Genomic DNA, 16,083 nt, shown 5'->3' with positions numbered 1-16,083 from the left:
TTTTCAAAATGTTTGAATAACATTTAGTTTAATTTGCTGAAGTTTTTAAAAATAGTAATTCAACTCGACAAGAAATTATCACTAACAGCATTCGCTTTCTTCTTTCTATGTACGGAGCTCCTAAAAAACTACCTTGTCTTCCTCCAACCTCAGTTCTTGCTCATCAACATCTTTTTCAGGTATATTACCAAGTTCAAGTTTGGTTTGGTTATCAGCTAGACCCTACAGACTGGGGTTGGAAGTTGGTCAACAATTCATTAGAATCAGTCTAAACTTTACTTCCACCAGCGCCGGAAAAATTGCAGAACACAATTTTTTGCAACTGCAAAAAGGAGTGCAGTGCTAAATGTGGTTACAAAAAATCCGGACTGTTTCGTTCTCTGGCATGTATACATTGTCAAGGCCGGTCGTGCTCTAATATTGAATCACCAACAGCGGAGGATCAGTTTGATTCTAACGAGGCGACATGCAATACATCACTATTAACGCAGTTTACATGTACTCAGGATGAAGATGAAGAAGAACAAGAAGGAACAAGAACAAGAAATAGAAGAACAAGACGAACAAGAACAAGATCAGGAAGAAGAATCAGAAGAAGAACAAGAAGAAGAATTTGAAAGTTACGACTCGGACGGTTAAATTTCACAATTTTTTTAAAACTTGAATTGCTTTCATTTTTTCAATCTCTGCTAATATCTGTTATCTTGCAATAGTTTCAAATTAAACAGGATCACTACTGATCCGTGGAATAGGCTTACTGGGAAAACCACGTTAAAAAAAACGCGCTAAGTACACTATCTCATAGGTGGCGTGGAAACGTGTGCATATTATGACGATTACTACTTTTACAACTCTTTGAATCGTTATATCTCAAAAATGGTGGCTCGTAGAAAAAAAAGTATTGATAGATTTTTTGTAGATAATTTTGTGATCTACAATTTTTTCCATATTGGGGAAAGATGGGAAACTTTCAAATTTTATTTTTATTCATATTTTGAAGAATCTTACTGATTTTCATCTTGGTGGGAATTTAGGTAGCTTCGAATGTCTAAATTGACCGGACTATGTACGTTTACTTTTCGACAGCAGTTGAACGTCCCGCGTGTTCAAAAAAATCTGTTTAAAATCTGTTTAAAATCTGTTTTCCGTTAACCAGCTGTCGCACCCCTACGAACGACAACCCTCAGAAGTCGAAACTTGTGCGAGCTAAGGATTAACGAGGCCTTACCTTTTAACGTGTGATTCCTAACACGGGTTGAACGATAGCAAGTGAAGATCGATCGTTCAGACTAGGGCTTGAACCACCGACCAACACGGCAGTCAATTCGAGTAAGTGAACAAATCACTCACGCCGAACCGCTTGGCTACCGACCGACCGATGTGGCGAACGTCTTTACGTTAATTATTCGGAAAAACTTCCATAATCAATGTGAATCGGTGAATTGAAGCTTTGAAAATGCAGAATACTGTACTCATTTGTTTGAAAGATGAATAGCAATTTGTCTTCAATATTCATATTAAAATTTTATATTTTACCTTCTTTGGACTGACGATATGACTATAATGCAGTGGAGCAGCAATAATATAGAATCTGTCACAGTTGAGCCCACATATTGTCCACAAAGCAAGGGGATGGAGGAGCGTGAAGAGGAATCCGTGAAAAACACAAGGCGTTCCAGCAGTTGACCATTCTGTGCCTTTTATTCCGGGTATTGAAAAAATGAGAAAGAGAACTCCTAAGAGTATGTCGATTGTTCCCAGATGAAACAGAAGGATGTTGTTAGCTGTTCTGATCTGTAAAAAAAAGGAATTTCAATATTCACTTACTCCTAGGTGGGCGAATGTGTTTATAGGTATAGGTTGTCTGTTCAAAAAATAAGGTGAATTTTCATTTTTCTCAAAAAATATTTATATAATAATAATAAAAATAACTATTGGAGTCCTTGGTGGAATGATGCCCTCTCCACTCTCGAATCTTAAAATCATACCGGTTTGCACATTAAGGCAGAAATCTTAGCCACACAGATGCAGAAGGCTTTCATTTTTGGCTTACTGCGCTTGCTCAGGGCACATGATTGTCGGACCCAATGATCACTTACCCCACGGTATGGGGAGTGGTCATTGGTTGATAATGCTGGCGCGCTTTCCCGTTTTGGAGCTTCGGGGGATAGGGCCTGACCAGCGCTCACTACGGTAAAGAAAAAAAATAATAATAAATGAACTTAATTCATTGACATACATTCTATATAAAGAAGGAGTATATACAAATATCAGGGCTAAGTTCAGCCGAGGCTGTTTTATAACATAACCTAGGGAATAGCATGTATTCTTTAATCTTTATTAAACTAAGAAAATAACAATGGTTATAAATCTATTTAGTTTGAATAAGGTAAAATATATAGCAAAACACTCAAAAGTGAGACAAAGGGAAAACCATATGAGCAAGGCGTAACATGACTATATTATCTATCTAGAAGACTTCACATATGTTTTCAACTTTTTCTTGAAATTATATATGGAGTAGTGTCTATATTCACTTGGCGGAGCGTTATATTGTTTTATAGAGTTGTAAATAAAACTACGAGAAAAGCAGGCTGTCTTTGGAATAAAATAGGTGTGACGGTTTCGTGTTCTCGAATTCTTTTGATATTTGAAAGATTTATATCTTTCATAAATATAATTTGGCTCTTTGTAAATGAGGAATTTATGTGTATTGACGAGTAAGTGGAACTGCCAGGTTTTAGCAATCGGTAACCAGTGTAACTCCTCGAACTTGGGGGATATATGGTCGAATTTTCTCACACCATAAGAAAGACGAATGCAATTGTTTTGTATTTTTTGTAAACGATTTACATCAAATTATATCAAAGTAGGCCCGTAGATTATATCGCAATATGCTAATCTAGACAGTATAAGCGTTTCGCAAAGTTTCAACTTCAATTTGGAAGTGATAATGTCTCTACTTTGATAGAGTTGACGTTAGATACTGCACGCTACGACAAAGTGAATTTATATGTTGGTGAAATCTCATTAGCATCTAGCCACAAACTCAATTTCTTACTTTCTATAATTATTTGTAGTAAGTCTTGTTCAAGATTGATTTCAATTCTTCCTTCAATATCCCACCTTTTGTGTTTCGGGCCAAAAAGTATCAGCTGGGATTTTTTAGAATTCAATTTCAGGTTATGGGCTGAAGATAGATCCAGTAACTTTTGTAGATCGCTGTTAATTTTTTTTCATTTTGCCACCTGCCAGTAACTTGGGAGAAATATATATATATATATATATATATATATATATATATATATATATATATATATATATATATATATATATATATATATATATATATATATCAATAGATCTACAGATCCTTCCCTAAATCCGAAAAATGACATTTTCCCACAAAGAATATTGTGGTCTTATGTATCGAATGCTTTACTGTAGTCCAAGAGTACCATGGTAGTTACTTATTCATCAATTTTCATTTTGTTGTTGATGTGCTGGGGCGTCCAGGGCGAGCGTCGTTATTTCATTTCTTCGACCTTCTGTGAAAAGCTTATACCACTTGTAAACATTTTTCTGACTCAGAGTACTTTCAACGTATGCCACTGTCAACATTTCGAGTATTTTTGAGCACATCAAATTCTTTGATTCATTTTTTCCATAGCAGAATATAGCAGAAAACACGCAAAACACTTGTAACTTTTATGTCTCTCACCAACAAAGTAAACATGCTAAATAGCTGAAACTGTGAACATATTTCTGAGACGAGTGTGCCAGCAGTAGAAAATAAAAAAGAATTGCGGAACGAATTTACGTGTAGCCCGCAAAATTTGAACATTCACCTTATTTTTTCAACAGTCCACTATACCAAATGCGTAATTTTTAGCGAGTTCTCCACAATTTATATCGCACTAGTGACCCCACCGGCTTCCCATGGGTAACATAAAATATGCCTATAGTTTTCTTTTTGTGTCATAGTGTCGCATCAGCGCGTAACTGATATTATAATAATAATATAAATATAATAAAATTCACTTTAACAAGATAATGTTCTCAACTATCAATTTCAATTTCAAATCACTCAAATACCTGAGTACAACGTGAAATAAAATTGAGAGCTTAATCTTCAAAGTGATTCACTAAGTAAAACAAAACCATCGCAATCGCAACCTTTCTTCAGCGTGTAGCATCGGTTTTCTATCACCGCCGCCCTGACTTCTAATGGATAACATTTCCAGTAAACAAACAGTCTTTGCTGACTAGTTAGAAACAAAACTGGTCAGGATGGCCGTGTCGAAAAGAATGTTTCATTCAAACAGTTGAAACATGTCAATTGAATAAAACCTCATTAAAAGAAAGTTTTGACTCCTCACTGATACTAGTAAGATTACTTAAATTAACATAATAAAATCGTTATATGGTTTGAAATTATAATTTACTGGTAAAAGCCATGTGGCTGCAGACCACAGAGAGAGAGATAAAAAACAATTGACACTGACAGTTGTCCTGTGATTCAATTTGAAAATCGTTCGTTTGTGAGTTTATGTTCAGGTGTGGAGTCAAAACATGACATGTTTCAACTGTTTAAATGTAACATTCTTTTCGACACAGCCATCCTCACCAACAGTAAGTTGAGCCTTTTTGTAACAAAATTTATATTATTGCATAATTTTTTTGTAGCTTTTCCTTGATAATGATAATAAACTTGAAATATTGGGATGACTTGTATTATAAGAGTACACTTCCGTTCTACTGATCACCCAAAGATAGTTCCTAAGTTTTATATATATATATATATATATATATATATATATATATATATATATATATATATATATATATATACCAGAAGATGGCAAATGAGACTTTGCCGAAACGTTGTGGAAATAATCCTTATGGGGATAAAATACACAGAACACGAATATATATATATATATATATATATATATATATATATATATATATATATATATATATATATATATATAATAAGATAAATAGATAAGTACTTTCTGATCATCCCCATATTGATTTCAATTTAAGAGCCACCGGTAGACAGCTGTTTCAGCCTATTGGGCATCGTTAGTACCGGGTAGGCGGTCCTCGATTGAAGACAAAATGTGAAAAATCAGAAAAGTACTTGATAAAAATAACTGCGTAAACGCATTGAATAGATACAATGGAAGAAAATGAGTACTGATTAAAACCTCCCCTACACATCAAAACATCATATAAGTATTGAATAGTGGATAATAAATTGTCCCTATGACTAAGCGAAATTAATATGGAAATTTTGCGCAAAATTTTGATGAACTAATAACAATATTACCCGAACACGCTTGTGGATACTAACAATCGAAACGTCGTGAAGTAACTTGGCTTGAAATCTTTCAATTTTTAATTTTCATTTCTTGTTAATAATTTTTAATTTTCATCTCGTGTTAATAGTTCAATTTTTTGATTTTTTTTATTGTTGCTTGTATTTTATTTCCTTGTAATTTCAGTTTTTCTGTTATTTTTCAGTTAATCTTTTTAATTTTTATAAATGTTTTCAGGGATTTCAAATCACTATATATCATATCAGACAATGGAAGTCCGAACTAATGAAATGCAACATTGATGAATCTTTTTTTAAAATTGAATAGAACTGGCCGATACTTCCATTAAACATTCCATTGTCTAATATGATTCTACTATGAAAGAACAAAGAAAATTAAAATGAATAGCTAAAATATCCATTATATCAAACAATAAAACAAGAAATGAAAATACAATAAAGCGAATAAAATAATCAAGATATAAAATGAAAATGACCACAGAGATAAAAAGGAAAGAAAAATAAAAAGAATGAAAACAATAAAAAAAATAAAAAATAAATTAAAAAAGATTTCAAACCAAGTTACTTCACGACGTTTCGATAGTGTACATAACAATTTTATTTGTTTTGTTATATTTTCATTTCACGTTATATTGTTTGAGATAATTGATATTTTAGCTATTCATTCCAATTTTATTTGTTATTTCATCAAATCATAGCAGAATCATATAAGACAATGGACGAAATTAATTGATACATTTTGTTTTGAAAATTGCACTAAAGAACCATCATCAATCCTATAACCACCAAATTAACAATCACCGATTCAATAACCAATGATATATCTTTCACAACTCAATATAATATTGAAACTTCAATCATTATATTGAGATCTATATTCTCTTTCAAAATTAAACCTGTTTTTTTGATGTTGCATATTATTTTCAACTTATGAAATATTGGAGACGAGCCAGTAATAAACACTGTATACAAGGAGAAAGTAAGAGTATACTCGTAAACAACCAATATTTTTAGATATTTCATTATTGAAAACTGAATGATCTGATATTAATTGTCTGGAGCCTTTATTTGTTCCGAATTTAGAACGAGAATCCACACTCTTGATGGTCATTTTCTTTGATATAATTATATTTTTTTCTTTGACTGGCTTTCGTCTTTCGAGCTCCGTTTGTGTTCTTTTGCGATATATGTCTGTTAATCATCGTTCTTTCGTAAGAAAGTCAAAGCTCTTGCCTTTAATGCTACCCTTGTGATGATACTTGGCTTCAGGAATTTCATTGTGTCTAGATTTATGGAAGAGATTTCAACTTTATACCTTGAAGTTTTTGTAAATTTTTATTGCTAACGAGTTATGTGGATACTACTTCCGGAAGTGGACCGGTTAAAAGAATTTTACATCAAAATATTCTATGAACCATGATAAGATACCAATGAAGTGAATACTACGAGCACATCAAGATCCATAAACTTGTGCTTCTGAAGTCACGTCAGTTATTCTATCATTCATGGATGTATATATTCCTTCTTCAATGAAACGACAAACATTGGTTCAATTAGGGATAAACTGCTTGTCAATCCGAACCGGTCTGGATCCCTCTGGTCAGTAGCTAAAGCTGTTAATCAGAACTTTAAAAAATCCACAATTCTCCCATTAATACAAGCGGATGGTTCAATTGCAACAACAGCCATAGAAAAAGCAAATCTACTAGCTGAACAATTCGCGTCCTAATCCACAGTCAATTTTCTGGGAAAGGCACCACCCACTATTCTGACACTAGAATCCATAATGCTGTGGCCCTGATGAAGTACCCGTCATCGTACTTGACAACTGCGCAAATGAACTCGCACCAGTATTTTGCACACTTTTCAACCTGTCTTATAAGAAAGGGATATTTTCTTCTTATTGGAAGATTGTTTGCGGTCAGCCTATTCCCAGAAAGGGCAAGAAACATCTTCCAAATAACTATAGACCATTCGCTTTGCTATCAGTGACATCAAAAATCATGGAGAAAACCACCATATTTTCAAATATTTGAAAGGCTTCAATATTTTAAGCGATCATCAATGTGGCTTTCGAAAATAAGGTTCAACAGGCGACCTTCCATCGTATATCACCCACATTTGGAATAACTCAATCTAGAAACATGGAGAATCAAGAGCTATTGCGCTTGATATTTCTAAGGCCTTTGACCATGTGTAGCATGAGTGTTCGCTGGCTAAACTTCGATGCTGTGGCTTGTCATATCATTTTTGTGTATGGCTCTTCAGCTTCCTGAGAGAACGTTCCCTGCTAGTGGCCGTCGATGGATATTTCTCGAATACTATCACCATCAACGCTGGTTTTCCCCAGGGATTCATATTGTCTCTAACCATCTTTTTATTGTAAATCAACGACTTATTTGGAAAAAAACAAGAATCCAATATATTGGTTTGCTGACGACAGCACACTTGTCTCGTCATTCCATTTGGATACCATGACATCAGCTACGGAGGCACATCTTCACCGACAGCAGGAGGTTGCATATCTTAATGAGGATCTAGAAGTGATTTTGAATTGGGGTGAAAGTATCCAGATTCAATTCAATGCCACAAAAATCCAGGCATCGGTTTTCTCCAAGAAGAAAAATGTCTCGGAACCGGATATAATAAAGTTAGGTCAAGCAATTCCGCTTTCTGCTTTGATAAGTTTGTTGGTAGTTAAAATGGACACCAATATGTCTTGGTACAATCATGTCGCTAGATTTGCAAAAGCTGCTTCTCAAAAGCTTGAAACACTGTTCCGAACCAGAAAACTGTACACACTTCAGCAACTTTTGATGCTTCATTAAGCTCAGATCAGACCTTCTTCAAAATATTGTTCTCATGTATGGAGCTCTGCCCCCAAACATACCCTGAACTTGCTGGATTCCATCCAGAGAAGAGCCACCCGCCTGATTGAAGACGCGAACATCACGTGCAGCCTGGAGCATCGAAGAAAGGTTGGATATTTGTCTCTCTTCTATAGATACTTTCACGGGAAGTGTTCAAGTGACTTGGCAAATTTGATTCCACCATGAGCGGTACATATCAGAAATACGCAACGGACTGTAGCTACTCATCGTTTTGAGGTTCAACTCAGTACACCTCGAATCTCACTGTTTAAGCACTGTTTGATCTGCATAACTGCGTTTATGTGGAATAAATATCCAGCGATTCAAATCCAATATCAATCGCTACTTTTGCACAGGCAAATAATCAGTATCATTTTTAGGTTATATACAACCACTAACAATTATAGTGTTAACAATTGGCAAACAACAAGTGGCAAATTATAGATGTGTTTTAAAGACCGCAATACCCACACATCGATATTCCCATCCAAATCTAATATTCACAAGTACAATCGTTTATATGGAAGGATCCGTCGGTTTTTGATTTTAATACACTTTCTTGTCTGAAGACAAATACATTTTGTAGATAAAGTCTTATAAATATTGTTATAGGAATGGAAATGTACATAAAGAAAATAGTTTGATCCCGCTGAATATAATTGAGTCGCAGGAATAGGCCGGTCTACGAGTATTATAAATATGAAGAAAGAGGGGTCTCATAAAACGAATAATCTTTCTTCATTGAACACATAGTTTCCTAAATGAATAAGGATACCGTTAAAATGCCGCGAGCTAGAAAATGAGAATTGCATGGATGCCTGGGAGCTGCTTTGCACATGTATTGGACTACCCTTTTTGGATCACGAAAATCATTTGAAATAAATCCCTAGAGCAAACTCCTGGACGGCAATTCAATATCTAATATGGGGATCTATGAAAGCAAAATAAGCTGTTCTTGAATGGGAGTAGCCTAATTCTGTCGAGATGACTCTTGATGCATAGCAACCTGAGGCAAGCTTCTTGCATAGGTTTTTTCAAACTTTAGTTCATCATTAATATTTAACCATAGAAATCTATAATTATATACCCTTTCTGTGATTTCGTTGCCAAGATAGATCACAGGTGAGTTGCAGTGGAAGTATCATTAATATTGCAGTCGCACTGTTCTTTGATTTTGTTGATATTTTCGAAGATGACCTCATGAAGAGTAGGAATGTCCTTGGTGTGCCATAACATGATGTCATCAGCAAAGAGGGTGGTCGTGGCCGTTATATCTATAAAAGCTAAATAATTTATGTGAATTAGAAACAAAATTGGAGCAAGGATCGATCCTTGGGTTACCAGAATACCACATTTGATGTTCTGATCAGAAAAACACTCGATTGTTTCAACTATCTGTTTGCGGCCCAATGGATATAAATGGAACCAGTGAATGGTGTTGCCTCTGAAGCCATACTGTTGCAACTTATTCAGAAGGATCTCATGATTGACACAGTCGAATACTTTCGATAGGTCACATAGAATAGCAGCAACTGATTTAGCATATCGAGAATATATCTTTTCTGATTGAGAACATAACATCACTAGTAACCTTATTTTATTGGAATCCGAATTGGCGAGAAGTGAGAATGTTATTATTATTACGAATAGATATGATTTCAGCAAAGGTAAGAATGAGTATTGAAGGCCTGTAGTTAGAAGAGATATCATCAGGCCCAACCTTATGGATTATGAAAGTCGTGTTCAGAAACGATGGGAATTCACCAGATTCAAAAGGCTGATAAAACAACTGATGTTGAGTTTCAAATATATCAAATAGATTTTCAAATATTTCAACAGAAATGCCGTCTATACCCTTGATATTCTTGTTTTTGATATCTTCAATAACCGATATTGATTCATCGGGGTTTGTTTCATAGAGGGGGAAACTTCCGGATATGTCAACATAGGAAAGAAAATAAAGGGGATTTACTAGTTTTGATGATACATTCTCTGTGAGTTTGTCCGCTATGGTGCATTAGAAATTTATCTAACGAATCGGGGTCTAAAGCAAACATCAGCTTAATGTTTACTGGCCTTTTAGCCGAGATCGTTGATAATGTACCAGCTTTCCTTCGATTTATTTCTTGCTCTATCAAGTCGCTGTTTGTTGTAGATCTGCTCAGAATGCTTCAAAGTTCTTCTGTAAATTGACCTGTATTTATGAAAAGTAATTGATAAATGAAGTTTGGGTAGGATTTTGTTATGTAATGAAATGCACTCAGGTTCCTGGCAGATATTTCAATTCCATTTGTTAACCAGGGTTTTTTAATTTTTTATTTTGATTTTTTATAGAGGGATTGATCCATTGAATTTTTTTTAGAACGTCTCGGTGGAGTAGGAAATATCTAAGAAGAAAACCAAGTTCGTTTGCTCACATTTTTAAAGGAGAATTGCGATGTAAGATCTATAGCTTCATGATCTGATAGCTCAGAACAATCAATATTTATGATATTTAAATCACTGCAAATATAGTCAATTATTGAAGCCAAATATTAAGAGGTATGAGTGTGACAGTTTTTACATGCATGATTAGATTGAAAGATGTCAGGAGATTAGTTGTATTGTATTGTCCTTATTATGTTGTTATTATTATCCTTATTATCTGTTTAAAATCTGTTTTTCCGTTAATCAGCTGTCGCCCCCATACGAACGACAACTCTCAGAAGTTGAGAAACTTGTGCGAGCTAAGGACTAACGAGGTCTTACCTTTCAACGTGTGATTACTAACACGTTCCCAAGAAACATCAAATGTTTATGAAAAGGTAATAACTGAATTAACTAAAGATAAAAATTTAGCAAAATAATGAAATATTGAACAAGAAAACACAAGTAATTAATATGGGTAGTCAACATTAAATTTGTGAATGAGTATTGAAAATAAAAATGTAAAACATTATGAATAATTGAATAAAAAAACGAGTAGAATTATCAATACGGGCAAACAGTCAAATGTAAAATTTCCATAATCAATATAAAAATATTGAGATGTTTCTGGATATATGAAAATCATATAATCCTGTATTTCACTTTAATTCATTAAATAAATTTTCAATATATAAAAAAGTAATACAAATTATGAAATTATAAAACCGAAATAACAATTTATTGGCGCTCCGGGTGACTTGATTGATACCAGTGGCGCATTTGCTTATGCAGCTGCAGAAAAACCCGGAAAAACCTGCAGCATCACATCATCTGAATATCTTGATCTGCCAATGTCCTCTCTGTCATAGATTTTAAAATTTGAGAGCAATTTTAGATTGTTTCATTTCTTCAGGAATTGTATTATATATTGAAATTCCATCATGATTTCTGTTCAAAATTAGATTTGAAATTACTAACTGATAATGATTTCGTTTGTCTAGTGTTATGACTGAATACAAATATTTTTTATGGTTGCACTGCTAAACAAATTAGAAAAGTGGCTTTCGAATATGCTGAAAAATTGAATTTGAAGCACAATTTTAATCAGTCTTCAAAAATGGCTGGACGCGATTGGTTGCATGCATTTATGACCAGACATAACATTTCTATTAGGAAACCTGAGGCGACCAGCATAAACAGAATAACAGCTTTTAATAAAACCGAAATAAGTCTGTTCTTCGAGCTACTTGGCCAGCTGATGGAAAAACATAGATTTGTTCCAAAAAATATTTATAATAGCGGCGAAACGGGTATTTCAACAGTTCAAACTCCTGGAAAAATTCTGGCTACCAAAGGACAGAAGAGAGTGGGATCGATAACCAGTTGGGAAAGAGGAAAAAACATCACTTTGATGTGTGCTATGAGCGCTGCTGGCGATTACATTCCACAACGGTTGGATTAATGAGAATCTCTTTCTTGAATGGTTGGTGCACTTTAAACACGGTAGCACGGTAAGCCGTCTGCAGATGAACCCATCCTTTTAATACTAGACAACCATGCTAGTCACATTTCTCTTTCCATCTACAAATATTGCAAGTCCAATCATATTCATATGTTGTCTCTGCCACCACACACGTCACACAGAATGCAACCTCTGGACGTTTCTTTTTTGGTCCGCTCAAAATGGCCTATAAAAAAGAATGTGACTTATTTTTGAATAGCCATCTTGCAGAAAAGATAACACCTTATGACGTAGCATCGTTGGTGAGAAAAGCATTTAATAATGTTGCGACTATTAGTTAAGGAGAATCGGGTTTTGGAGCTACTGGAATATTTCCACTAAATTCGGAAGTATTCACAGAAGAAGATTTCTCCGCTGCAGAAACTCTACAATCTGAGACTGTTGTAATTCAAGACTGCAATGAAACTCTCGCAGCTACCAGCATGATTCCCAGCACATCAAAATAATTTCACTCACCAGTTCCGAGTACTTAAAACAAATTGATCCACCGGTCCTTGGGATGTCTGAACGAGTATGCCCACTTGATTCTGAACCAGATATTATATCACCAGCAGCTGGCACGTCAAATCATTTTAGTGCTAATTTGCATGATTTGATCAAGTTGCCAGATAAAACACCTGTTATGAATACAAGAAAAGGCCGAAAGAAGTACCACGCTACAATTTTAACTTCAAAGCCAATGAAAGGAAAGCTGTTAGAAAAAGAAAATGAGAAAATGAAAGAATCAAGGGATAAAGAAAAAGAAAAGAGATGGAAAGGTGAAGGTCAGGGAAAAAGGACTACAATACAGAAGAGGGGTCCTGAAAATGCAAAGCGCCAAGTACTACAAGAAGCAAATGAAACTTCTGTATCAGATGTTGACACTGCCGCAGAAGATGCTGGAAACAGATGCCTGGTATGCAACGATTTTGGAAAGAATAACGAGATGTGGTTCAGATGCACCTCATGTGTGCTATGGGCTCACGCGAAATGCACTGGGTGTAACTCAGCTGAAGGTTATGTCTGCGATACGTGCTAGGTTTTCTTTGACTCCGATTGCCCCCAGGGTGACCACCATTACCTTCACGTTGGTGGAATGGGAGTCAAAACTGTTTCTTTTATTAATTTTATAATATCCAAAGTTGATTGCCAGAGTGGCTGATAATTATTTCTAATGATAGTTAATTAAGTATATGATGTTTAAAGGCGGTTGCAATAAATAGTTTGTTTATGATTACACTTTTATTCGAGTTCTCGCTTTCGAGTTCCCTCTTTCACCCTAGTATTTTTTAACTTTGTATCGTAATGTCTACTTGAGTCATTCATTTCAATACAAGAAATATACATTTTATGGTCACTGATAACTATTTGTATCAGTGACCATAAAATATTTGATTTAATTAAGTTGAGTAGTTGGAGGATTATTTGGAGTGGATATTATAGGAAACAACATCAGAATGTGATGGCGTCATGTTTCTCTGGAACTCTTGATTTAACAATGAAGTAATTTTTATTCGATTATCTTAATGCTGTTCTCGATAACTTTCATACACATATTTGGCACTTAAAATTGCTTAGTTTCTCTTCAATTAATTGAATTTGCTCGGGTAGGACATAATTGTTTTTTGTTTTTAATATATTTGTCCCTTTATTTTTTATAACTACTTTCAATAGGGAGTTTTCCTTTTCAAGAGCGCTAACCCATATTGTAAAGGAAACATTTATAGTTGAAGACAAACCACACTCGTTTCTGTCTTGGTTACAAATATCAAATGTTTTTAGGAATTCCTTCTGGCCTTTTGTGAATGAATTGATGGGATATTTGGGAGAATTATACATTGTAAATATTTATGAATTACTGAGGTCTCTTTCCCAACTTGTTAAAGTTTTGGAATCATTCTTCTCCTTTATGAAATCGATTTGAATAGCATTTTGAGAATTTTCTTTGTGATTTTTTGAAGGTTCTGTCGAAGTTTTTTTCTCTGTATTTTTTCATCAACTGAACTGGTACGTGAAAAACAGTCACTCGCTTTGAGCCAGTGTTCAGTCAAAGGGACTGATTCTGGCTTTCTATGAAAATAAATTATTCATCGGTCATTGTTGCGGATTGACTGGATATTCAGCAGAAGGAATTTCAATTATTACTTTCTGAACATTCTTCATATGATGGACAATTTTCATCATCTGTCCTGATGACTGCTTTAGTTTTAGACGCGATTCCAGTAGATACAGCTCCATCAACTTCATTTGGACTTCTTAGGATAGTAGCAGTACATTTATATCCCTTGTTAATATGACTGCTGGTTCTCAAAGTAGTAGAAGTTTCTACAGGGCTTTTCATGATGAGCGTTAATTAGCCGTTTCTGACAAACTATTCAACGGATCAACCTGGAAATTTCACAGTATGCATAAATCAATATGACCTACACGCCTAAAATATTTCAGACGAAGCGGCGTTGTCGCTTCTACTATAAAGTGGCGGCTTCTTCGATTTTTCAAATAGAACACCCCGTATATAATATCATATTATGATTCATTATCACTTTTTCAACAAATTCATATACTATTTTCCTATACCTATCTATTACCGTTGAGAAGATATAAATTAATTTCGATATTTTTTTTACCAAACATGAACTTTTATAAATGCTGATCTGGAACTCTCTTGCACTAAAACGATCAAATTTGAAATGGAGTGGAGTGATACTATGAAGATCTTCACTCCGAGTCATATTTTCATTTGCCTCATACAGGGTCTTTGAAAAATGCAGATACTTTGATCTCATAAAAAATGAGTGGAACTCAATTTTTTCAAATGGAACACCCTGTATATTTCAACATTCTTGAGCTCTACATCCAATTTTAGATTAACTTCGTTCAGATAATACTATTTCTATTTTTAACCGTTTTCGAGATAATTTGTTTCAAACGGAAACTGACGTGGTTTTCTTGCTCGTTTTTTTGAATTCATCACTTATTTTGGATATTCAACATTTTTTTTATAGTTAGTAATATTTCTTTTTGATCCAGTTTTTTAACTGCCTCAGATCAGTCAATTCGAAATTGGTATGTACCTACCTTTGAAAAAGTTACAATTTGTATACATTGAGGTATTGGTCTCTAACGTACAACAGTGCACATTAATATTTTTTAATAGTGTGCTTTGGAAAAACAAATAAACCAATTATTTAACGTCAGACTTTCGTTGGTGGTTTTGACTGATTATGATAGCTATCAATTAAAATAGAATAATGTCAAGATTAGGTTACAGTAATGAAGATTTCTTGAATTTATTAATAATTTATGGTGAGTGCAATAGAATTGCAAGTAGAACATGCCGAGTATTTCATGAAAGATATCCACTTCCGAAGCCGAATAATAATGTGATAAATCGACTACTAAAAAACTGTAGGTTGAATGGAACCTTCCGTCCAAAAATCATTCGTAAAAAGACTAAAGTGGATGATGATGACAATGGTATAACAGTTTTGGGATACTTTCATGCATTTCCAAATGCTTCTCTGCACGAGAAGCATTGGACATTTGGACAATTCGTGACAATTTGTCGAATTCTTAATAAGCATAAATGGGATCCCTATAAGTTCTACTGTGTCCAACATTTGAAAGAGACTGATTTACCTCATAGAGTGGAATTCTTCGAATGGTTACTTGTCAAGACTCAAGAGGATGAACATTTCCTTGACAATATCATATGGACAGATGAGGCCTATAAGTTCTACTGTGTCCAACATTTGAAAGAGACTGATTTACCTCGTAGAGTGGAATTCTTTGAATGATAACTTGTCAAGATTCAAGAGGATGAACATTTCCTTGACAATATCATATGGACAGATGAGGCCAAGTTCACAAAAAATGGAGTCATTATTGCAGTCATTATTGGGCGCCAGAAAATCCCCATGTTGTCCGCCAAAGGGGTTTTCAAGAAAGATGGCAATTCAATG

The 16,083-nt window shown here is 34.4% G+C and overlaps 2 protein-coding genes across 2 annotated transcripts in view; one reads left to right on the top strand and one right to left on the bottom strand.

Moving 5' to 3' along the window:
* Window positions 1–16,083, bottom strand: part of LOC111507286 (uncharacterized) — a 495,004-nt gene that overhangs the window by 58,358 nt on the left and 420,563 nt on the right. Inside the window, exon 5 of the mRNA XM_074180055.1 lies at window positions 1,537–1,794. Coding sequence (XP_074036156.1) covers window positions 1,537–1,794 — 258 coding nt within the window. The remainder of the gene's footprint in view (window positions 1–1,536; window positions 1,795–16,083) is intronic.
* Window positions 1–16,083, top strand: part of LOC111510262 (uncharacterized) — a 261,734-nt gene that overhangs the window by 79,390 nt on the left and 166,261 nt on the right. The window lies entirely within an intron of this gene.

This window comes from Leptinotarsa decemlineata, unplaced genomic scaffold (assembly GCF_025532065.1).
Source record: "Leptinotarsa decemlineata unplaced genomic scaffold, Ldec_3_MD MMD2_tig00026282_RagTag_RagTag, whole genome shotgun sequence".
In the NCBI taxonomy this organism is placed as follows: Eukaryota; Metazoa; Arthropoda; class Insecta; order Coleoptera; family Chrysomelidae; genus Leptinotarsa; species Leptinotarsa decemlineata.
This window is presented reverse-complemented; position numbering and strand designations above follow the sequence as displayed.